The 23,791-nt window shown below is 44.7% G+C and overlaps 1 protein-coding gene across 1 annotated transcript in view; it reads right to left on the reverse strand.

Moving 5' to 3' along the window:
• Positions 1 to 23,791, reverse strand: part of TMEM132B (transmembrane protein 132B) — a 213,454-nt gene that overhangs the window by 141,793 nt on the left and 47,870 nt on the right. Inside the window, exon 2 of the mRNA XM_058851528.1 lies at positions 10,668 to 11,547. Coding sequence (XP_058707511.1) covers positions 10,668 to 11,547 — 880 coding nt within the window. The remainder of the gene's footprint in view (positions 1 to 10,667; positions 11,548 to 23,791) is intronic.

A 23,791-nucleotide genomic window follows, 5' to 3' on the forward strand; every position in this document is an offset into this window, starting at 1 on the left:
TTCATGACAAGGTGATTAATAATACCAAGAAGAAGAATGAAATGATACCAGATTATAAACTATTGTAAATCTTTCAGTCATCCCAGGAATAATGAATGTAGATTTCTTAGGAGAACAGTACAGATTTAAACAGAATCATTTTAGTTTCCTTGTCAATCAAGAGGCTATTTATGTAATACCAGAAAGAGACAATGAACTCCCGTAATCTTAAAAGGAGAGTGTAGCACATTTCTTTAAAAACAAAGGATTCCAAAGACCATTCTAAGCTAGAATTTTCAAAATTGTTCAAGAAAATGTTGCACCTTATTGTTGATCACTGACCTTCCCTTCTCCAAGCAAGAGCCACAATGATGAGAACGCAGTTGGACTTAAAATGCTCGAGTTGACAGGACCAACCTTGTTCAAACACTGAAGTTTAAGGGTATGGTCAAATCTGTCCTGGCCTAAGAACCCACCAGACCAAAATGCCCCAGATTTCCTTGACTTGGGTTTGCAAATGCAAACTCTCACAAGTTGTTCTACAAATGCTGTTAAATTTTCAACCCCCACCTCAAGACAAAGGTTATGGCCTTACTCTGCTCTTGGCTGCTTGGGAAACCCAGTGGCCTCTGACCCCTTGAGGCAGTAATGTCCTAGACATTACCTCAACACAATAATTAATAAGTAATAATACTGAATTTGAGCTCGTGGAATTTGCACAGGCTAAATGTTCCAAAGAAAAATGAATAATGCATGCAGAAGAGATTCATTTGGGGGAAAAAAAATGTAACTTCAGTTAGAAATAAAGCCCTGGTTGCCTTGGCAAAGAGGATTTAATTGCTGTAATCGCTACATCTCACATAAGGTCGCTGTTTGAGGGAGTCCACAGTACTGCTATTCATTCTGTGGCTGCTCTATGGCAAATAAAGGACTACTGGTCCCAAGAGCATCAGGGGAATAATTCTGAAAAGGTTTAAATTATTTTTAAAGGGTTATTAGCTTTGGCAAATGAGTCAAAAGTCATCTTAGCTGAGGAGCATAGGTACTTACACCACATTATGGAGATGACAGCAGGAAATGCCACAGTTAAGAGTTTTCTACTGGTGTTACTGTGTGCCATTAAAAACAGAGCTCCAAACATCACAATTCCCTCTCCATCTGTGTCCTGCCCACCCACCCACTCGGGGTTGCCACTGTCCCTAACAAATTTCCCAGAGAAACATGAAGCCAGGACACAGGCACACACACATGTGCCTTCACACAACCAAATCCAAGTAGTTTTACTGGCACAAATCCCAAGTAACCCTACGGAAGTCAATTAAATCACCCTTCTTTTCTGGGTAAGACTGAGAAGACTCTGGCCAGGCAAATTAAATTAGAGATGGGCCAGAGCCAAACTCTCAGATCCAAAGCAACCCAAAACTCACAATGCATTTGGATTCGGGTCCAGATTCTCACAATCTGCTACTGCTTCTCCCTCACCCTTTGCTACCTCCCAGGACAAGACAAGCTTTTCACACTGTCATCACTTGGTGCCATTTTATCACCATCCTCCACCAGGGATCAGCATCAAAGTGCTCATCCCTGTGCTCCCCGTGGCTGCTTGGAACATTTCTTGCCCAGACCCTCATTAACTCGAGCAGATGCTTAGAAAGCTCATGAACAAGGCATTACCTACCCCACACTTCTGCTTCTCTGCCTTTCCCACTTGCCATCCTCTAGGACCAGCACAATTAGAGATGGGGATTTAGTGAAAATGCATTTGAGGACTCCTTCATTAATACCACAAAAAGTTGGGCCACACAATGAGAAAAAAGGGAACTGAGAAAGTTCACTTGGCAGGACAATTTTCAAAAGGATGTGGTGGGGGGACAGGAAGGTACATTTTGGTCCCAGTGAGCCATTTAAAGGAAAGCATGGTGGGGGCAGAGGGAGGGTGACAAGTGTGCCCCACAAACATGGGGCTGCTTGAACATGGCTCTCCCAAGAGCACCCTCCTGGAAATACTGCTGCTCAGAGCAATTCCTCCTCTGCTGGGAATACCCACAGCATCTCCCCGGGGATCCTGAGGAGAACAGACTGGAGAGACATTTCCCTTTTGTTTAGGATGGAACCCCCACCGCAGGGTGAAGCACTGCTGCACCCAGGGCTCTGACACCCAGCACTCCTGCACCCAGGGCTCTGACACCCAGCACTGCTGCACCCAGGGCTCTGACACCCAGCACTGCAGCACCCAGGGCTCTGACACCCAGCACTGCTGCACCCAGGGCTCTGACACCCAGCACTGCAGCACCCAGGGCTCTGACACCCAGCACTGCTGCACCCAGGGCTCTGACACCCAGCACTGCAGCACCCAGGGCTCTGACACCCAGCACTCCTGCACCCAGGGCTCTGACACCCAGCACTGCAGCACCCAGGGCTCTGACACCCAGCACTCCTGCACCCAGGGCTCTGACACCCAGCACTGCAGCACCCAGGGCTCTGACACCCAACACTGCTGCACCCAGGGCTCTGACACCCAGCACTGCAGCACCCAGGGCTCTGACACCCAGCACTGCAGCACCCAGGGCTCTGACACCCAGCACTGCTGCACCCAGGGCTCTGACACCCAGCACTGCAGCACCCAGGGCTCTGACACCCAGCACTGCAGCACCCAGGGCTCTGGCACCCAGCACTGCTGCACCCAGGGCTCTGACACCCAGCACTGCAGCACCCAGGGCTCTGACACGCAGCACTGCAGCACACAGGGCTCTGACACCCAGCACTGCTCAGGGCAGGAAGGGCAGACCAAAAGCTGCAGGGAGAGCAGAGCCAGAGCACTCAGGGCTCTGGAAAGCTCCAGAAGAGCCCCTGCCCTGGTGTCCCCCGTGTCACTGAGCAGTGGCCCCACTGCAGGGGCTCTGGGGGCTCTGCCAGCCCGAGGTTTCCCATCCTGGCACTGCAGCGCTCCAGGGCTGCCAGGGAACGGTGCAAGCAGTGCAATAGCTTTAACTGTAAGCACCATTTGCTGTGCCTCAGAATGGCAGACTCATTTGTCACTGTTTTCTTCTCCTGCAGCTCTTTAGATTCATCTGGGATCCAATAACTTTGTTAATATGATTTCTTTCATAACCTGGCTGACTACAGCATCCAAGACAGACGTGGCAGCTATTTGAAGCATTAAATACCTCACACACAGCACAGCTCCCTGCTCTGCCTTGTCCAAAACCATTTCTTACGAGTCTTTTATTGACATAAATTGCAGGGGGAGCAGGAGCAGCACCCAAAACAAGAAGATATGCTGACACTTTTCTTGCAATATTTGGTTTCCTGCTCTTTCTGAGAGCCCTTCCTCCCCAAAGCTGTCAGCAAACTATCACACTGGCCTTCTTCTATCAGACCATGCAAAAACTCATGGGTAAACACAAGGACAAAAGCAACTCCCTGTTGCATCAGGGGGAACATGAAGAAATTGAGATCAATGTGCTCATTCAAAGCAATACTTCATCAGCTTCACGGGAGAGTAATCTGGTTTTTACCAGGATAAAATGACAGCTATGCATGGCCTAAAACATCTCAGGAGAAAAGGAAATTTCAAAGTAGTCACATTTTTCTACTTTTAATACTATTCATTACTCTGAATGTAATGAATAGAAGGAGAAGTAACTGCATCAACGACCGAATCACTGTTGTGTCTGACTTGTTTAAACAAGACTGTGATTTACTGCACTGCCAGCTAATGAAGAGCTGTACAAGAAGCTGATCAATGCCATCATTGTCTGGCAGCACAAAGCAGGGACTACTCAGCATATTGTCCAAAACAAAGGCTGCCCCCAAGCTCCCCGCCAGGGACTCCTTTACGAGGACACACAGTTTGCAGAGAGCCACAGTGTGCCCCAATCTTGAAATGATCACTCAAAGACAGGAACCTTTGCTGACCTGTGTTTCCAACTTGAGCACAAGGTAAAAAATAAAAGAAATGGATGAAGCAAATGCTTGTCTTACATCTGTCTTCCTTAAATTGCCCTTTGTGATACTGTGAACTGAAGGAGTTTTGTCACCCCAAGGCAGCTTTGTGTTCATTAACGGAGGTAACTGAACTCAGAGCAGGATGCTCACAGGCAAAACTCAGCTTCTAATTCCATCTTCTGTGGTTTCCCTTCCCATTTCAGAGCTGCACCAACATAAATCACAGCAAAGGTAAGACAGGATAGCCCCCAGCAAAAGCAGGTTCTGGAGAAGAGCAGTGGCAATGTCCTGAGCCTTTGTGGCCCCTCTGATGCAGCTCCTCATCCAAAGGGATCCCCACACTGACAGAGGATCCCCACAAAGCCAGGCTTGGTGATCCCTGCTCCAGAACCCCCTCCCAGGCAGGCTCAGCACCACAAGCTTGAGCTCACAGTGCCCTCGGTGGCAGGCAGTGCTGGCAGGGCTCTGCACACCCACCCAGCCCCGCAGCAAGCACCGAGCTCTGCACGAGCTGCCTGCAGTTCATTAGCAGGAGCTGCCATGGTGAAGCTGCTGGAGATGGGGTTCAGCTCACAACAAGCTTGTAGAACCTGAACCATTTAGAAATGTAAAATCTTTTTCCATTACCATCAACAAGGCAGAGTTTGTGTTGTCACGTGGCGTGTTGGCACCTTCCAGATCCATGGGAAGTGCTTTTCACATCCTCTGCAGAGCACAGCAATGCCTGCTGACGCTGGCAGACAAGAGATTGTCAGGGCTCCTCTCACAATCCTGTCCTGTCACTCTCGTGCCAAACGAGCTGGTGTCAAACGAGATGCAGAGCCAGTGGCACACAGCACCACCAACCCACAGAACAGCCACGAGAGCTGCTCGTGCACCCAACAACTTGGAATCTACACAGCTCCCTCTCTTCCTTCTGCCTTTGTGGTTCTGGATTTGAGACACTGCAATCTAATGTGCATGGCACTGCCGTGTCCCTGCTGCTCACAGGTGCAGATGGGCAGATGAATGAGATAGCTGAGGTGCTGGCAGGGATTGAATAGAAGGAGAAATAGGGTTTCAAGGCAAACCAAACACCTTTTCCAATGGGAAGTGGATCCTTGTTTCATTCCAGCTGTACTCAGTGTTCTAGCACACAACATGAAATATTCCCAAACCACCAAAATTCAAATTAACTGGCAGGCTCTTCACCTTCCCAGTGAAAATCACTGGTGGAATACACACACAGGCTAAAGATCTCTAATTAATCTAATTCTGCATTTTGATCCACCCTCCTCTCCAACTCTTATAAACATTTCCCCACTCCCATGAGAGAAGAGAACATCCTTGAGCCAAGGCTGTGGAGGCCAAGGGAAGGAGCAGACGGTGGGAGCACCTGCCACAGTCACCAGGACCCTGGCCCCATCCTCCTTCCCCTACCAACACCTTCATAACAGCACAGGAACTTGCTTTGGGCACAAAGCAGCACATCCAGGACCCCTTCTGCAGGGACACAGAGATTTCCATCAGGAAACATCTCAATTAAAAACCCCTGTTTTATCACCAAGAGGCTGCAATCCCATCTGGAAGCGCTTCCAAGCCAATATCCAACAATTCCCAGGGCTTCTCTCTGTCACTGGAGCTGCTGCTCTGCCTGTGCAGTGATCATGGACAGCTGATTATTGCAGCACATAGTTGACCTTTATCTAAAATGCCATTAAAAAGCTTTATTGACTGTAGTCATGCAGGGTCTTTCAGGATTCACTGGGTCATTTATTCCCTGTCGGAGATCCATTGCTTTCTAAGCTTTTAGAATTGCTCAAGCTCTAAGGAGGAGGAGTTTTTTTGTCATTTTGAACTGGTTTTAAGACTGTATGAGGGGGTGGTTTCTTTTCTTCTCCCTCTCCAGGGTGGCTAGGGCAGAGGAGGTTATCTTAAGGCACGTGAGGAGAGAGAAGCTGCCAGTGTGGCACAATTATTTCCAGGTTGCTTCATGGATACAGATGCAGCAGAGCCATGGACTGCCAGCAGCTCCCAGAAAAGTTGTTGGTTTTTTTTTCCTTTCTCAACACTTTGATTTCTGCTGAATGTTCATCCTAAAATGATGTTTCAGTGAATCATTTCTTTGTCTCTCCAGTAATAATCCCAGTGACAGTGCTTCCCCATTCCCACCAGCTTGCTTAGGAGCGATGAAGGCCATGTGGAGCCTCCTCCTCACAGGCAGCCAGGCTGCATTCCCCACAGTCTGTACTCTCTCATTTTCTATGCATTTCCAGATCCAAAACCTTCTGTTTTCTTTCCCTTGTTTGCTCTTGGCAGCTATTGGCAGGAGACATCCTCTTAATGATCTTTTTCTGGCCTTCTAGACGACTGCTCAGACTTCTCCAGATCTTTCATTATTAACGCAGAAGCCTTGTAAGTCACTTTTAATGGTCTCTGCAATTTTTATTCCTTAGCAGGAGACATCACCTCCTCCATATGGATATATGTTTATTAATATAAATCCTTAATATCATTTTGCCTAGTGAGAATAATCAGGAAGGGCCTCCTGGCATGTATTACACCTTGTCCTGGTTCATCCCCCAGTCCAAAGGCAATCTTTGCCCTGCTTTGTGTGGAGCAGGGCAGGGAGGAGTGGATAATCCTTCTCCTGAGGTTGCCAAGGCACTGAGTGACAGAGAGGTCCCTGAGCAGGGTCCTGCCATGTCCCTGCAGCCACAGCTCCACATCCTGAGCTGCTGCTGCTTCCCTTCCCAGCCCCTCGCTGTTATTCCTGGAATTTCTCCAGTCTCCAGTTCTGCTCTGAGCAGGGGTTGTTGGTGCTGGGGATGTGTAAAGGATGCCAACAGACCCACATTTTGTGTGTGACAATTTGCTGTTAATGCTCAGCTTTCAGGAGCAGCACTGACACTCACTCACTGACAGTTTAGATGGGGAGACTTGGAAAACAGGCCAAAAATCCATTGTTTACTCCTAAAGAGAATGTCCTCATTTCTTTCCTATAACCAAGGGGCAATTGTCCATTTATTTCATTAAACGTTCTCCTGCTGTACAAATTGAGTCCCATTTTTCTTTTAAATACATCCTCTGAGTCTCAAGATGGAGTTAAATAATAACAAACACCACAGAAGAAACAGAAGCCATTCCCAGTGCTATTAGATGAGATTTCTGTTCTTCCAGTTGAGCAGGAATTGTTTTCTCCTGTGTCTTTTATAACTCCTCCATGTATCAGGAGACTTCTTCTGTTTAGCAATTAGCACTAAAGTTACTGTTACCCCTTCTGTAGTCATGATTTCCATCTTTTCTTTCCTCATTTACTACATTTCATCTAAGTTTGTCAGTGAAGAAGGAAACAGAGATACTCCAGCATGTCAAAGGACAAAAAATGCCTGAAAATTTGTGACACTGAAGTCTGTGTGAGTCCTGCTGGAATCTCAAAGCTGTCCTTCATTTTCACCCTTATTTATTTTTTTTTTAACAAGGTGGCCCATAAAAGAGTTTAATCATGGCAACACAGCCCATTCCACCTGCCTTTACAGTTAAACTATGCTTAGTGACAAGCCACCAAACATAATGGGCAAAATTTATCTTCCCAGATGGTGAATTTTGCAGCACAGATCACACCAGCAAGGCCACAAATTAATCTCCAGTGTCACAAGCATTTCATGGCACACATGTATAGATCATCTGTCAACAGAGGCAGCAACACGAGTGGCAGGCACAGCAAAGGCTCTAAATGCACCCTTAGCCCAAATTCTGCCCCCTGACACATCCCTGGCCTTCACTGACACCCAGCCACCCTGGCTGGAATCCAGTAGGAAAAGAAACAAATGCATTTTATTTAAAACACAGCACCAACTCCACCTGAAATTCAAGTTATTGAGCGAAAACAACCGAGCAAGACTTTGCTCAAGGCAAGCCAAATCAGTTTGGACAGCTGGAAGGGGCTGGAGTGATAGCTGGAGCTTCACAAACAAGCTGCAGTGTCACCCTGTGAGTGACACGATGGGGAGGATGAGGATCTAACAAGCAGGTGTCTCTCAACACATTGCTGAATCAAGGAACTGCTTCCAACTGCTCTTCCGTTTCCAAGCTTGGTTAAGAATCACAGATTTCACCAAAACAAAAAAGAATCAGTTCCCATATGAGAATTGAAGTCAGTTCTGCTAGGAAAAATCCAGCATAAAATAAAATACTATGCAACACAGCATGAAATAGTAAAGAGGTGCATAAAATTGAGCATATCTGCTCCTTTGCATCCTGTCAGAGCTCAAGGCTGCCATCAAATGCTGTGCTGAGAATGACTTGGTTTTGATCTATCCTCTCATATGAGCCAGACCCTGCTACACTTACAACAGATATGATTAAAAACTATCAGTTATATTAGGCAAAAATATATTTCCCAAGGCAAACATTCACTTCAATGTATTTTTCTCTGGCTATAACACACACAAATTCTATGTATATAAGAACCTTCTGGTTTTTCACAGACATTAGCATTGAGCAGAAAGACAGGGAAAGCTGGTGAGGGAAACTGCATAAATTAGATGTAGACACTGTAGTGCTTCTCTTTCCCTCAGCATCATTCCCTGCCTTCCATGCAAACTTCAGCTGGAAAATCTCTCCCTGGACCCAACATATATCATTCAAACTAATCACAGCATCAGTTGCAAAGGACTCTTTCCATTCTGAAGGGCAGAATTGCATTCTGCCTCTCATTTTCAGCATTCAACTGAATGGGAAATAAAAATACTTTCAGGTTTCTCTGATGACAAGCACAATGCAAGCAAAGCCAAATAAAAACCCAGACAGGCTAGACTACAGAGAGCCAATAGTGAATTTTCCAAGGAAATATTTCTGGGCACGTAAAACATGCTGATTTATTGTAACAGAAACATTTCCTGGAGATGAACAGATTCCATACACTTTTCAAAGAAGGAAATCCCCATGGAAACCTGCCTGCCTTCCCAGCAGCTGGGGAGCACTGAGATGGACGTTCCACATGTTGGGAGAACAGCTGGCAGCTGGAGCCATGCAAATCCCATGGGCTGTGGGACAAGCTCAGGTCTCTTGTGGATCATCCCAGTCTGCTCCTTCATTTTCTGCTTCCCTGAAAACCCAGGTTAGTCACTTGCTCTGTGCTTCCAGGACCTGTTTTGCTTTTGAAAGACGGCATTTCAAGTGTCTCTTTTTGAAGAAGTTTTTGATTATTTCCTGGCCAGCAGAAATATCAAAACTTTACCCTTGCACCATTATTTATGAGGTAAATGCTATTTTAGAAATTCCAGTGGAAGGAAAACATCCTCGTCTTAGGCTGTGTCTAATACCTTGGGAATTTTATCTGTGGTGTGGGGAAGAGAACAAAACCCTGAGAATTAAGAGCTGAGGTTAAATCCTTGCAGAGCCTTAGGCAAATTCTATAATCTCTCTGCTATAGCACCGGGGATCAATAGATGCCTGCAGAAACCCGACTGCTCCGTGAGGCCAGTCCATCTACTGGTGATGGATGCTGGCCAAATCCATATTTAACAAATTAAAAACAGGAAATCCATGGAAAAGCACCAATAAGTTATGTTTAAAGGAAGACCCTTCCTGACCCAAACCTTTTAAAGTTTGGTTAAACCCCATTATATTTCTCACATATTTTCCCCTCTTAGCAGAGCTGTGCTGTGAACCACTTGTCCCCGTTCAGGCAGCAATCTGTAAGTTTATTAATATGCATGTGCTATTTCACAAATGCTGAATGATTTTAAAGTGCTGCATAAGGTTTGCTGTCTGTTTTCTCAACATCTGTCCCCAAAGTGCACTTCTGTCATGTTCTGCTCCTGTTGTTCCCGGATCAAGAAGTTGGAAGTAAGGCACAAATCTGCTCTGAGGTTTCCTTGCATGGGCTGCAGCTCCTCCTTTCCCAAGAGTCTCACATCCTTACAGCACATGACACTTTCCAATTACCTTTTGGCCCTTTTATTCCCCCAGTTTGGCTCACATTTCTCTCTGAATTTGGTCCCTGTGCAGCTCTGAACCCAGAGTCTGACAGCCAAGGACACAACAAATACACAGCACTAACCCTGGGGGTGGTGAGAAATGCCTGAACTCTCCTATTACAGACAGATTCACAAGGAAAGGTCAACAGAGTCCCCAAACTTAAAAAACAAAAATGGGCCACGAAACAAGCAATCAAAAGCTTGAATGATCTCACAGGAAAACTGAAGACAACTTGCAAAGTTTGGCCCCAAATCCTGGCTCTGCCAAAGGATTCCTACAGAGTCTGAGCTCATTTTCTCACCTCTCAGCTCCCCTCTGCACAATGCAACAAAAGAGTTCTCACCACATTTGACCTGTGCAAGATGTAGCCTGTACATTTTGGAAAGATGATGATAATAAAGTTGATAAAAACAGAGGAAACTTCACCAAAGAAACAGAAAACCCTCCTGCAAACTCTTCAGCAAAACACATCGCAGCTGTTGCCCTGGCTGACTTACAGAGGCAGAATTTAAGAGGCAGAATTATGACTGGAAGCAAACATTAAATTAAAACAAAAAATAATCAAACCAACATTTATAGCCCATGCTTTAAAATCAATGCCCATGTTCCAAAAAGTGTCATCCACACAGATAATTCAAGACTACTTACAGTTTTCCCTTACTAAAGAGGAAATGCAGAAGTTCTCTCATGAAAACATTAAACATAACCAAAGATTTACACCCAGCATTGATTTGCCCCTATCTGTTTTGCATACAATACATAAAAAATTCTCTTACCTTAATACAAACTGGTCTGCTAGTGAGTAATCAGCCAGGAAAACATGGAAGGTCACAATGTCACCCTCTCTGACTGGGCTGAGTGGCAAGTGAATAAGGATATTTTCATCCACCCTCAGTGAAGATTGCTTTAATTTGTCTTGATTTGGGTAAACAACGATGCTACCAATCCTCTCCATAGCTGACAAAGCTTGGTGTTCGTTCTCTTCACCTGCATGGATATTGTTTTCCCATTTTGCATCCTCTGGAGAGCATTCCCCATCCACTGAATAAATCTTATAGAAGAGCTCCACAGTAATCCCTTCCAGGGAGGATGTTTCCTCTGAAACCAGAGGTGGAGGGGAGCTGAACCAGCTGGGAGACAATTCCAACTCCACAACACATAATCCTAGGTGGCCTGTCAATCTACAGCTGGCCACCACTTCTCTGGACTCCAGGAAAGCAAACATCTTCACACAAGGCAGCATCTCCTCAGAGTCGTAGTCATCCCAGTCCTTCCCCGCAATATAGAACAAGGTTTGTATTTTAGGTTTGTTGGAATAGATTGAGCTGTTGATTATGTGGGATTTTAATTTCCAATTAAAAGTGAATTTATTTGTGAAACCAAAAGATGCAGAAGTCAGCATGAGGTCCAAGGGAACGGGTTGTTCAACAGAAAAGGGTCCGTACGTGGCATTTAGGACAGGTGGCTGCTTGGCTTTGTATATAAAGAATGAATCCACCCTAGACTGCAAACTGGAGTTCCTCATGATATCCTGGTTGGCTTCTTTGAGGAAGAAGAAAATATCAGCGTTGGAGACGTGAGGGCTCGCAGGGAGATACGTTGGCAGGTTTGAGAATCTCTGGATGCTGTCCATGATCCCTCCTCGGCTCTCCACCACTGCAGGCCAAAGAGAAAAGGAAACAGAAACACAACTCAAATGTTTGCTTAGCACGGCCTCAGTTTCTGACAAAAGCAATGGATTACAGGGGATCAATACTGCTGGCCACAATTACAGAACAATCTGACACAGGCACCATGGAATAACACTTTTGTTCAAAGCTCAGCCTGGAAACACTGCATCAGCTCTACAGCTCCCTTTCCACCTTCCCCAATCTGTTATCTGCTTGAAAGCCATTAATCAACTACTGGCTACCACAAAGAGAGGATTGATTGGCCAGATCCCAAACTAACTTCCAAAACTTTTTACTGGCACTCTATTTATTTATTTTTTTTTTATCATCAGATCAAACTTTCAGCTTCTCACCCCTGTTTCAATGTGCCTAAGAAACTGGCATATTGAATATTAGTAGCAGTAAAACAGAACAGTTTAAGCAGTAAAAACTGAACATTTTCTTTAATCTACCATCACTAACACACAAAGCAATGAAGATTGAACATCTGCATCACTCCCAATCCATTCTGCCAGGTCAGCAGCTTGGAAGTTAGTGAGAACCTGATAAAAACTTCATGTTCTTGAAACCAAAACTTTTCCCACTAAAATGTATGGGGTTTGATAGAGGTCTCAGTGGGATGGATTTAGAGGAAAGGTGAACCTGAAGGAGAGAAGGAGAAATCCTTCACACACAGAAGGTTCTCAGACACTTAGAAGGATTTTTTTGGTTTAATTCCTGAGGAGAATGGAACACATTCAGAAACCACTGAAGTTTCTCTCTAACACAATGGTCAATCCTCCAGCCAGCGCTGAGCGATTTTTCCCAGGAAAGAAAAGATTCCAGAGGGAGGGAGGGATCAAACAGACATCTTTGTTTGGGCTGATCTCTAATTAATAGTGAGATATATTCAGTCTGGGCTGTGATTCTAGCAGAAACAGTGGCTCTTTCAAACTAACAATTCGTACTCTCCAACAAAAAGCCGGTGAACCCGAGCTCCTGGGACTGCTCCGAGGAAACAAACACAAACCCAAGGAATTAAAATGCAGCAGTTCCATAATGCACAGAGATAACAAAGGCACAGTGACAGAGCCTAAGGTCAAAGCTCTCGTTGTCTCTCTGAAGCCCAGTGGTGATTTCAGTGTTTGTCAGGGCTGGGCAGAGCAGATACACAGCACACAAACAATTACACCTGCTCAAGCCAGATGACTCAGATACTTGCAGCCACAATTTAGCAGAGATAAAAGCTCTAATATTTAAGCTATTTTTTTCAGGTTGTGTATTTTTAAAGCCTACATTTATCAAAGACAGATTCTAAGGCAAATCCCATCCATTTGACTTTGTCCCGCTCTTGCTCTCAGCTGAAATTCTGCTCATTTGTTTTTTGATAGTTTGATATTATCTACAGGTGTTTAAATGCCTCTCATTTCACCACAATACTTTTGCCTTTACTTTTGCTGTATATTTACTTGTGTCAAGGGGCTTTTCTCAGCCATTGGAATATTCTTGGGAATGAGTAAACCTGCAAAAATATACAAAAGCTGCCAAAAAAAAAATTCTCAGCAGGAAACTCTCTACCAACAATCTCCTCTCTCAGCACTGCAGGTGGGGATCAGGTCAGGGCTTCCTCTCAGCTCCACAGGGTTATAAATCCAGATTGTGATATTGGCTTTTGCAAGTATTAAGATGAATGTTATGTGTTATATGCTTTTGCTATGTCTTTTTCTCCTGCTAGCAAATTTTAGGCGTGGGTCAAGAAGAATTTTAGACTTTAGGGGAATGTTCTGTACAAAGCAAAATAACCTCCAGGGAACAGATGATGTGGCCTAGGCTGCTATCAACACTGCCCACCTGTAGAAGAAGGAACCCCAGCCCAAATAAAAAGAAGATAAATGAGAAATTAAGAACAAATGCACGTGCTCTAAAAAGGCAGAGCTGGGGAGTGGCCACGCAAACTAATTCTTAGAAAAGTTTGAATATGCATTAAAACCCAACAGCACAATGGGGTAAAAGGGGTGTTCCAAAGATACCAGGTGTGCTCCTGGTAGCGTGCCAGGGCACCTGGCTGTTTTAACCATTTATTATCTTTGTCTCCTAACTGTCTTTTTATTTATATTAAACTTTTTATTATTTATTAAACGAGTGAACCTCGTTTTTCACAGCAGGCAAATGCAGCCCCACCTGGGTGTCCCCTGCCACCAGCCCAGCTCTGGAACAAACCAGCACAGCCCACGGTGAAATGCAGAAACCCAGGTGATGAGAAACATCAGCATCACACGTGGGAAAACCAATTTTCTAGTCAGGAAAACTGACCTAGGTCCTTCCCCTCCACATCTTTCATCCACCTGTGGATGATGGGCAGTGGCTGCTCTCCCTCCCCAGGTGGAAAGTCACCAAGGGACATTTTAGCTGCCCTGTTTGTGCTCTGTGATGTATTTATAGGGCACTATGACACATCCTGCCATCCTGCAACTTCCCAACTCAGGAGCAGAAAGTGGACTCTGATCCTGGGAAAGCTGAGGCAGGCAGGGAAGAAAAGGTATTTTTTTCTCTGCAAAAAATTCAAATGCAGACAAGCCCCTTTCTGGATTAATTGTAACTAAATTGAACCACATTTGAAAGTTTTTATTTATCATAAAAACGTGGCAGCTGTACAGATAAGCAGCCAAGCAGATAAGCAAGGAGCCAGAGCAGCAAGAGGACCCTCTGATTCCTGGAGCAAGAGCTAAAATCTCCTTCCCCCAAGGCACCCCAGGATGCAGAGGAGATTTAAACACTGACATAGCTGCAAACCAAAAACAAGACAAGGCTTAAATGCATTTGTGTTTACATTACAGGACTCCCACACACACTTTATGCAGATATTTTATCTCTCTCAGGCAGTGATTTACAGGAAGTTTAAAAGGGATGTTTTTCCCTTTCCTCCATTTCATTACAGTGGCAACTTTTCAGTGCCTCTGCTCAGAACTGGTACGAGGACTAGGATATCATCCTGCTGTAACTCAAACAAAATGAGATACAAATTTTGTCTGAAGGCTTATATGGGAAGTCATAAACATCAGTAGACAGGGCTGGGCTTTGTCCTAGAACCAGCCTGCAACAAAATATGATATCTGAATTTAGCAGCATTTTATGATGTTGTAGGAAGATCTAAAAAGAAATACTTCATATGATGGCAGGCCAACACCCCACCTTTTTAATTCAGCATGTCAGCACCATGGCATCAATCTCCTCACAGCAGCCATCAGAAACCAGACACTTTTGGAGCTTTCTGGTGTGCAATAATGCAATGAAAAAATCACCTGCTCCTTTAATAAGCAATCCAGCAAGATCAAAGAGGGCAGAACATTAGACCAGAACGTGGGTTAGTTCTAATTAGGTACCAAAAGAGAGCAAGAGCTGAGGAAAAGTAAATGGAGACCAAATGAGCATCCCCAGAGCTTTCTGACACAGAACAGCCTGGTTTGCTCAGCCTGCTGGGGCACTGGGGGTGTTGAGGGGAGATGTGTGGAAATCAAACACTGTTGGATGTCAATTGAGATATTTAGTTGGAATTTTGGAAAAACTTTGACCTTGTAACAGGTTCTCTCCAGGTGCCCCTTCCTGTGCCTGACCCTGCTCAGCTCAAATGAAGCTTCTGTTCTTTTCTCTTGATATTTTTTTTATCTAATCATAAAATTATCCATCATTTTTGGTTTTAATCTCACTTGACCCTGGGCTGCCGCCACAAAAAGTGGCACAGGACTAAAAGAGATGCAAAGCCACAGCTGCAGGTCAGACTGTGCAATAAAAATCTGCCATTCAAGGAACTCCAGATTTCATCAAAGCTACATTTCTCAGAATTCATGCTTTTTAATAAGAAATAAAACAAATATTCTTCTGGAAGGCAGTGGTGGCAGTGGCAGGGCGGTGTTAAAGACAATGCATCTATTTTAAGTTGTAGTAAGAGGAAATTCTTTTAAAACTATCTTTTTGTAGCTAAAAAGGAAAATAGCTCCTGATGGAACATAAATCGAAATTTCACACCTAAATCTTGTCTCTGCTTTAGCAAACTACTTAACAGGAGCCAAGTCTTCCATAAGCTATCAGTAATTCTGAAGCTGGAGGTGCAAGGAACAACAACTGTTTAAAATTGCAACTCTTTCAATATCCTTTTTCTCTGAAAACAAACAAGAAGCCAATCCTGCACCTGTGGAAAAACTGTGAAAATGTTAAAATTCATCTTTCCTGCAGCATCATCAGAACTGTACAGCGAGCTGATACAGACACTCCTCTTTGTAAAAGAGGAATAATTTCAAGTAATGTGGTGCCAGTAAGTGCTATGATGTTATCCATGACTCATAGAGGCAATCAATGGCTTGTCTGTACAGGAGAAAAATCACCAGCCCCTCCCAGCAGCCCTCACTGAAACACCATAAAGATCAAACTACACATGTACATTATTCCACTATAAAAATGGCTCTATTCATAATAATTATTTTGTCCTGGAATTGCAGGCATTAGCCTTGAATAAAAACACACTGTATCCCAGAATAGGCTGTCTACACAAGGAAAGCTATTCTGGAACTCATAAATGATAGGAAAATAATTCATCTGGAGCAGCTGTGTAGGTCACTGCCTCTGATACAGCCAGGGATGCTGCTCAGAGATCCCAGCTATGAGAAGCTGTGCAAGGGAGATTTGCCCTGGCCACAGCTGGGAAAGCTCTGACTCCTGAGCCAGGAGGAGGAGGAGGAGGAGGAAGATTAGAGAGTGTGGAAGTCTACTATGAGTTTATTTATCATTTGAGCACTGTGAGTAGGCTAAGCCTGGCTTGGAGAGGATTTTGGGAGCCTGGATGAGCACCCAGCTCATGCTCTCCCTGACTCACTCCAAGTGTAATGAAATGCCCAGGAAAGGAGGATGTCACTGTTTACTTCCTACATTCAGAGCCCATCCTGTGACTCATCTCCTCAGTTTTACATTCATAAGGAAAATGAGGAGAACCCTCCACAGTCCCCCTGAGGGGTAAAATTCCATCACCCAACTAAAGGAGGAAAAATTCCATCACCTTCCATTCACAAAGAAGCCTTACTCCTTTAATGTTTGCCTTGGTTATCCAGTGAGCTCCACTGGCACAGAAAAAGAGCCATAACGACAATTGGTGTTTTCAGCTGTAACAGAATAAATTGAAAATACAAATGATAATGAAAGAAAGAGTTAAGAGGGGCTCCCAGTATATTTTTAACATTAAAGTTAGACCAGAAGCTGTCAAGATATAAAAAATAATAGTGTGAGAAAAGATGATAAAATCCCTTAAAGCTTTTCTCATTCTCTCTTCCTCTTATCCTAATTTCATGTAAGGCTAGAACTTGATGTAGGACTTGCAACCAATTCACAGTCCTTAATTCAATCCTGATTGCACATTTGTGGAGACACTGATTTGCTTTGCAAAACATTGCTGGACCAGCAGCTCGTTTGGAAAGACAAGAAAAAGGATGCAATTAAGAAAAGAAACTTAATCCAAACATCTCAAAGTGAAGAGAGGTTAATTAACTTTTGTTGGCTTGGGACAGTGTCTCACATCCTTATCTCCAAATGTCTGAGTCAAACTTTCTGCTGCCCAGACTCCTCTGCAGCTGCACATTCTGGCCACTCTCTTCTGCAGCTGCCCCATCCCATTGCAGAATCCCAGGCACGCTCCAACCTCCCTTTCAGCAAATCAGGGAATGTGCAGAATTCCTCACCCTGTCCCAGCCCCTGGGATCTGCAGGGTGAGGGAGCAGCCCTGCCAGGAGCTCTGAAGGTGGCTGGGGCAGAGCTGCGTGCTCTTGGGAGCTCTTGGCTCCCTCTACACTAAAGCTTCTCCTCCAAAAAGTTTTTTAGAAGCTTTTGTGGCTCCCTCTGAACCTTGTTCAGTGGGAAACATAACAGAGACACCTGCTTTTATGGGCTGGAGTAACAGAGAAACCACATGCCTGTGTTTACCCAGCGCTCTGCTTCCAAAAAAGCTTTAAAGCAACATCTCTGGCCTCATAAATCTTTTGTCTACCAAAATACATTTTTAAGTGCGAAATTAAACCATGCATATGAATGAAATCCCTGACCAGGCTACACATTCAGCCATAAATTGTGTTATTGTGTTCCAAAGCAAGGCAAGTGCTTTGCCTGCTTGCCACTGCCAGCAGATTAAGTTGGATGGTGAAGTTTCTGAGCTGGTGCTTTCTAGAGTTTTTAGCTTGCCTGCATTTTGCACAGTCACCCATACTGAAAGACATATGTGCAGCAAGGCCACCTACAGATAGTAATAAAACCGTGCTGTCTGAAAGGCTGCCTATAAATCTTATTAAAGTAATCCCTTCCCTGAACCCAGATTATTACATTCACCTTTATGGTAGAATAAAAATTAATTTTCTCAGCTATAATAAGTGTATGATAAGAAGGCATCGCTTGGGACTAAATAAAGATTATAATTAACTCCAACTGAATAAATCTAAATTTAGCTTGGACTAGCAATTTGCTTTCATGCATTTTCCTCTACGACTGAGTGAATAGGTACAGAAGGATTAGCATCCCATGCCAGTTCCAGCACTGCTGTCACAGAAAGGAGTGGGACAGAGTGTAATCCAATACCCAAAAGGCCTGAAGATTAATTCAGGGTTCTCTATCAGCAAAAGTTTGGAAAACTGGAGAAAAACAAAAGGGCTCAAAATTGCCATTAGCCTGGCAAGGAAAACGTGAAGTGTTGGACTCCAGAGGGAATATTGCTCCCTCTGCTCCCTAAATCAGGCTTAGGCAAAGGCAGGAGCTCTGCCCCAGGCTGCTGAGAGCACATTTAGGGGAAGCTCAGGCTGTGTTTGCTGCATCTTGCTCTTTCCTACCCAGCATCTGCTCCTGGCTGCTGTTGGGAAGGGGCTGCTGGGCCCTGAGCTGCTACAGACACTCTTCATCTGCTTCCCCTCACCTGCCACAGGTGACCCTAAAGCAACTGCAAAACAAGATGCCACAACGTTAAACAAGGACATTCAAGCAAACAAAATAGGATGAAGTGAATGTGAATGCATCAGACAAATATTCCAAGCTTACCCTGACATTTTACTTAGTTGCAAATAAAAACCCTTAGAGCAGAGCTATACCCAGCAGATTAGAGATTTATCCTTTTCCAAGGAAACAAGGCTCTACTTATAAAGGGTTGAGGAACTGCCTCGTTAAGCCACTACCTCATTATTTGTGTTGTCTGGGAAGATGATAACAGTGTTATTACTGGGAAGGAGGAGGTCCAGCTTGTCCATCACAATGGCCCTGGTGTTTATCCTCAGCAGGGCACAGCCTGAGCAGTGAAGCTCCTGTGCCACCTCCTCCTGCCATTCCCTGCGAGCCCATTCCCCGAGCTGCAGCCCAGAATTCCTCCCCACATCACCCCAGCCCACCCTGGGGCACACAGAGCTGCTGTGGCTGCACACACCTCCCAGCAGGGAGGATGCTGAAGGAAGGATGGAAATCCTCTGTGAGTTTTCTCATTTATTGGGGCTGTTGCAATCGCTCAGGTTGCTCTGCTGGGCTGATCACTGGCCTAACTTGGCTTTTTTTAGTTTCCATAAGGGCTGTTAATACAGCAGTTAAAAGTCACAGGCTGCTCTTGGCAAGTTTCTCTGCATCTCTTACACAACAGCAACAGGGAAATTGTCCTGCCACTTACAATTAGAGGAATTAGTACAGTGGCTAAAGGTCACAAATTCATCAGCTGAAAGAACTGCACGACTGAGCTACTATTGCAAGTTAAACTGAAGTTTAAAAAACACCACGGAGGGGTTTTGTTCTGGTTACCTGGAGAGGAGAAACAACTGCTAATGCAGCTGCCAGCACTGACAAGCCCTGTGCATCCCTCCTGGCACCTGATAAATAAGGTTTGTCAGGGCCACTGGAGGTTCTCATTGCTAAGAAGAAGGTTAGGAGAGGGCTCCCTACCATTATCCAAAGCAAAACTCATTTTCCCTCAGAGATATTTCATAAACAACAGAAAATGAATACATGTATGGGAGTGTGTGGATATATTCGCCACATAACAGAGAGGCTTTACAAGGCAAACACATTCACTAAAGGCACCAGGTGATTGCAAAAGTAAATCTTTGAAAGATATGCTCTAAACCATTAACCAACTGTGAAATATTTGTATTCTGTGTCAAAACACCTAGACGTCACACAAAGCCAAGAGACTGACAGGAGAAAGGGCAGGATTTATGTTAGCTGGGCTCTATCTGTCATGGAGATAGGAAAGCTGAGAGAGAGTCCTTTTATTAAAATCACTCTCTGGCTGCAGATATTGATCTAAGCAGCTAAGGTTGGACAGAAATTGCATCCCCATTTCTCACCAAGTTCCTCCCTGGCACAGCAGGAAAGGACTGGGGTAAACACCCTCAACCTGCAGCAAATTCCCCCCAAAAGGATGGGCAGGGAACAAGGGGCACTGGAATAAACAGCATCCCACAACACCATGGCACAGCTGCCTTCCAGGAACCACAAAGTCCCTCTCAACTCCCACATTTTCAGGAAACCTCTTTTGCTCCCCAAATCACAAAGGCAGGTTGCCATTGCTCTTAAAACAATGCAGAGAAACACAGTGCTGAATGTATTTCTTGCATTCCCATTTTAAGGAGCAAATGTCATTTCAAAGGGATCCTTCCCTAAATCTGTTTCAGAATTTTCCATTTTTCCTCTAAGCAATCATTTCTCCCCTGGTTTGGGTGATGCCTGCCCCTCAGCCTCTGGAGGACACAGATTTTTGGATGTGCTTCTCTTTACAAACCCCAGCTTGTGACTGTAGTCAATGGCCTTGAGGATCACACCTAAACCCTAAAGGGAAGGAACTGGAAGTTCTGCATACTACAGACTTTCTACATTCCTTCATTTACACAGGTTTATCATTTTAGGGCACTTCTGATCCTCCCCATGTAAGCATCTCTCTTTGCAGATATTGAAAAATTCCTTGCATGAGCTGAAAATTGCAGGATAATAAAATGCTGATTCTCCAGAAGCACTGAAAGCAGGAAGGTTCTTCAAACACCTTTGTCCAGAACAATGGGCTTTCCCTGGATTCTCCATCCTGTTGATTCAAAGCCCTTGGAGGACACGAGCTCCGAACTGATGGGCCCAAAAAGCTGTGTGGAACCACAAAAGCAGCTTACAATAAACCCCCTGTAAAGTTATTAAGTTTAAAATTATTAAGAACAGAGATAGTTCCTGAATGCAGAGAAAATCCTCTGCCTCCCCAGCACACATCCATATCCCACTGGGACTGAAATCCCAGGGGGAGTCTGTGCCACACATGGCCCTGCTGGGGACCATGATAAAACAGAACAGAGACACCCACAGCAAAATGCAGCTGGGGTAGGAGCCCCACAGCTCTGAGCTCACAGCCTGAGCACTGGGAGCAATTCCCCTCTCCCTCCCCATCTCTGTTGGGTCACTCACTGGGGTGCTGACCCTGCCCACCCATGCTGGGTTTGGGCGCTGTCAGCAGTGCAGGCAGTGATTCCTGGTTAAACCTTTGCACTGTTTAGGTCTGTGGAAAGAAGTCAGCTTTCACTGAGGTCTCCCTGCTGAACTGCAGAGGTGCAGGCAGTTGCCTCCAGCAGGATTTGTCTCCATCCTGCAAACACACACGCACAGAGATCATCGCAAGCGTGTGCAGCTCGCTGCGTCAGGGAGTTTTCCCATTGGGAAATTGAAGCACAAGCTACACAATTCCAGGACACAGACCTGAGATGTCATGCAGCCTTTTAGCTGCTTCAAAAAAAAAAGCTCAGTGGCTTTAGAGATTCCCCACTATTAACTCAGAGATGTCTGGGCCTTTTTTCTCTGAACCCAGGCTTCAACCTGCACTTAGCATTGCTCTCAGCAGCAGCCAGTGTTACTCCACGCAGGCTCCCAGAGCAATATGTGCTCTCTGAATCCCCCAGGAGCAGCCACACAGGCCTCATTCTGCAGTTCAGCATCACTGACTTATCAATTCACGTCTGCCTCTCAAGGAACAGCACATGAAAACACAAATCCTTCCTTTCTAATGACAGCCTGCTTCTTTTTCCCTGCCCAAAATACCCAGAACAAAAGTTTCTGATATTTCTCCGATTTCTTTACTTAACTCAACATTTTATTTTTGGAATGACAACAGCCTCGAGCAACTCCATTAATTTGTTACAGAGCAAGAGAGCTTTGCATTCCAAGTGTGATTGCTGACCTGCTCCCCTGCTTCTCGAAACAGCCGTGCTCAAGCACATCCCGGTACCAGAACAAAGCAGAATTTCTCATGCTTGAATGCATTATTTTACTTTATGAATACACATTTGACATATTTTACAAATTTACGGCAGATGCTGTCAGAAAGGACAAAATAAGCCTCCCCCAGCAGCGCTTTTCTCTTACTACAGCAATCAAAGGCTGCAGCCTGTCACTCACACGTGGAGAAGGGCTCCTCTTGGGGCAAGCAGGAGCCTCACCCAGCAGCTCTTGGGTGTTTGTTTCTCTCTCTCTCTCTTGCAGATTTGCAATTTAGAGTTTGATTTTCTAAACACAATGAAAATTCCCAATAGTTCTGGAGGAGGCAGTTCAAGGAGATCTTGTCAAAATATTTGTGTATGAAGAGAGTGAAACCTTATTGTGACTTTCATGCTGTGAGGCACCACGTACAGTTACCTTGCTCACAGACAATTATTAACTTACAGGCAAAGAATAAAAACTCTTGAGCAGAACCCAAATCTGGATGAGGTCATACTTAGTGTGGTTCACTTATGTCAATGTATTAATGCAATAAAAGATAATGAGCATTAGCTGACAGCATTTTCAAACTCTCCAAGAGTCAAGAGGAGTAAATTAGACCAGATTTGAGATTGCCTGAGAAGACAAAAAGCTGGATCTAATTCTCTTCTCAATGACAGGGGAATTATAAAATTGAATAAGAGTCACAGGACATCACTATCACAGCCCAACGTGCCTGGGCACAGCATTTGGGTGTGCTGAGAAGGCAGCTTATCACAGCTCAGCATCAGCATCTGCCCATTTGAAAATGCCATCATGGGCAGTGACAGGGACAGCAAAAGAGCCGTGTTCACCTTCTGCTGCATGGCATCACCTCTAAACCTCTGTGTGGAAACATCACAAGTGCAGTTCAAGTTTGAGTCAATTCAACTTCAAGTCAGATCTTATTACATCCAGTACTGCTCACCTACCCACAGCCTAGAGAATGAAATTCTGCAGAAATTCAGCATCCAGGTCACTTCAGCACTCTGCTTTGTCTGGCATTTACATCTAGAGCCAAGCACATAATTCACACTGCATAATTTATCCATGGGATTTTGCCCATGGAACAGCCAAAGCAGATAACAATTTCTTCATACTTATTTATTTTTTAGGAAATTCAGTCAACTTCTCTGCTTCTGAACTCTGCAAAAAGATTATGAACCTCTGCTTTTACTCTTCCAGAGCTTGAGCTCTCAGCTAGCTGTGATCAGACAGATTAATTCACCTCTTGTTCAGTCTTCTGCCTTTAGCAATTCTTGTTTCCTGAGTGGAGGGAAATGTGTACAAGCACTAAATCTCAAACATGCTATTCTAACATTTGGATTCCATTATCCTAGAGATAACATATAATCCTATAATGATATGTAATAAATTAACATTTAATCTCATATCAGAGAGTTCAAAGGGATCAGAGCCAGCTGGTGCTAAAATAAGCATTTGCTGGAGGCTGAGGATGAGATGTAAGATCTGAGCTGCTCTCATGCTTTGGCTTGGCAAGAGAAGGATGGAATAAAGCCTGGACACGAAGGGGACCATCTCTGAAACCCCCCACCTGTGCCCATTCCCTGGCAGTGAAATCCTTTCAGGAGAGGAGGATTTCCCCCCTGAGAGCAGGGAAGGTGATGGGCACACAGGGGATGGGCTCTGGGGATTTGATCCAGTGCTTCACCCAGCCCCTGTTTGTCAAGGTCCCTTGAGATGTGGCGAGGCTGGGAACAAGCACCCAGTTCTCCAGCTGCAGAGAAGCACAAAAATCCAGTTCTTCTCCCTGGCCCTCCCTGATGCACATGCAGAACTGGTGGAGGACGTACAGTTTCAGCACAGAGAAGATAAAAATAATTTCTCATTTTATTTCCCTCTCACATGCCTTCATCACAGAGCTAATACACCAACCACTGCCCAATCTTCATTAATAATGACAGCTGTTAATAAAGTTGTATCCACAGAGACTTCCTTATTAAATGCACACAGTGAGT

This window comes from Poecile atricapillus, chromosome 16 (genome assembly GCF_030490865.1).
Source record: "Poecile atricapillus isolate bPoeAtr1 chromosome 16, bPoeAtr1.hap1, whole genome shotgun sequence".
In the NCBI taxonomy this organism is placed as follows: domain Eukaryota; kingdom Metazoa; phylum Chordata; class Aves; order Passeriformes; family Paridae; genus Poecile; species Poecile atricapillus.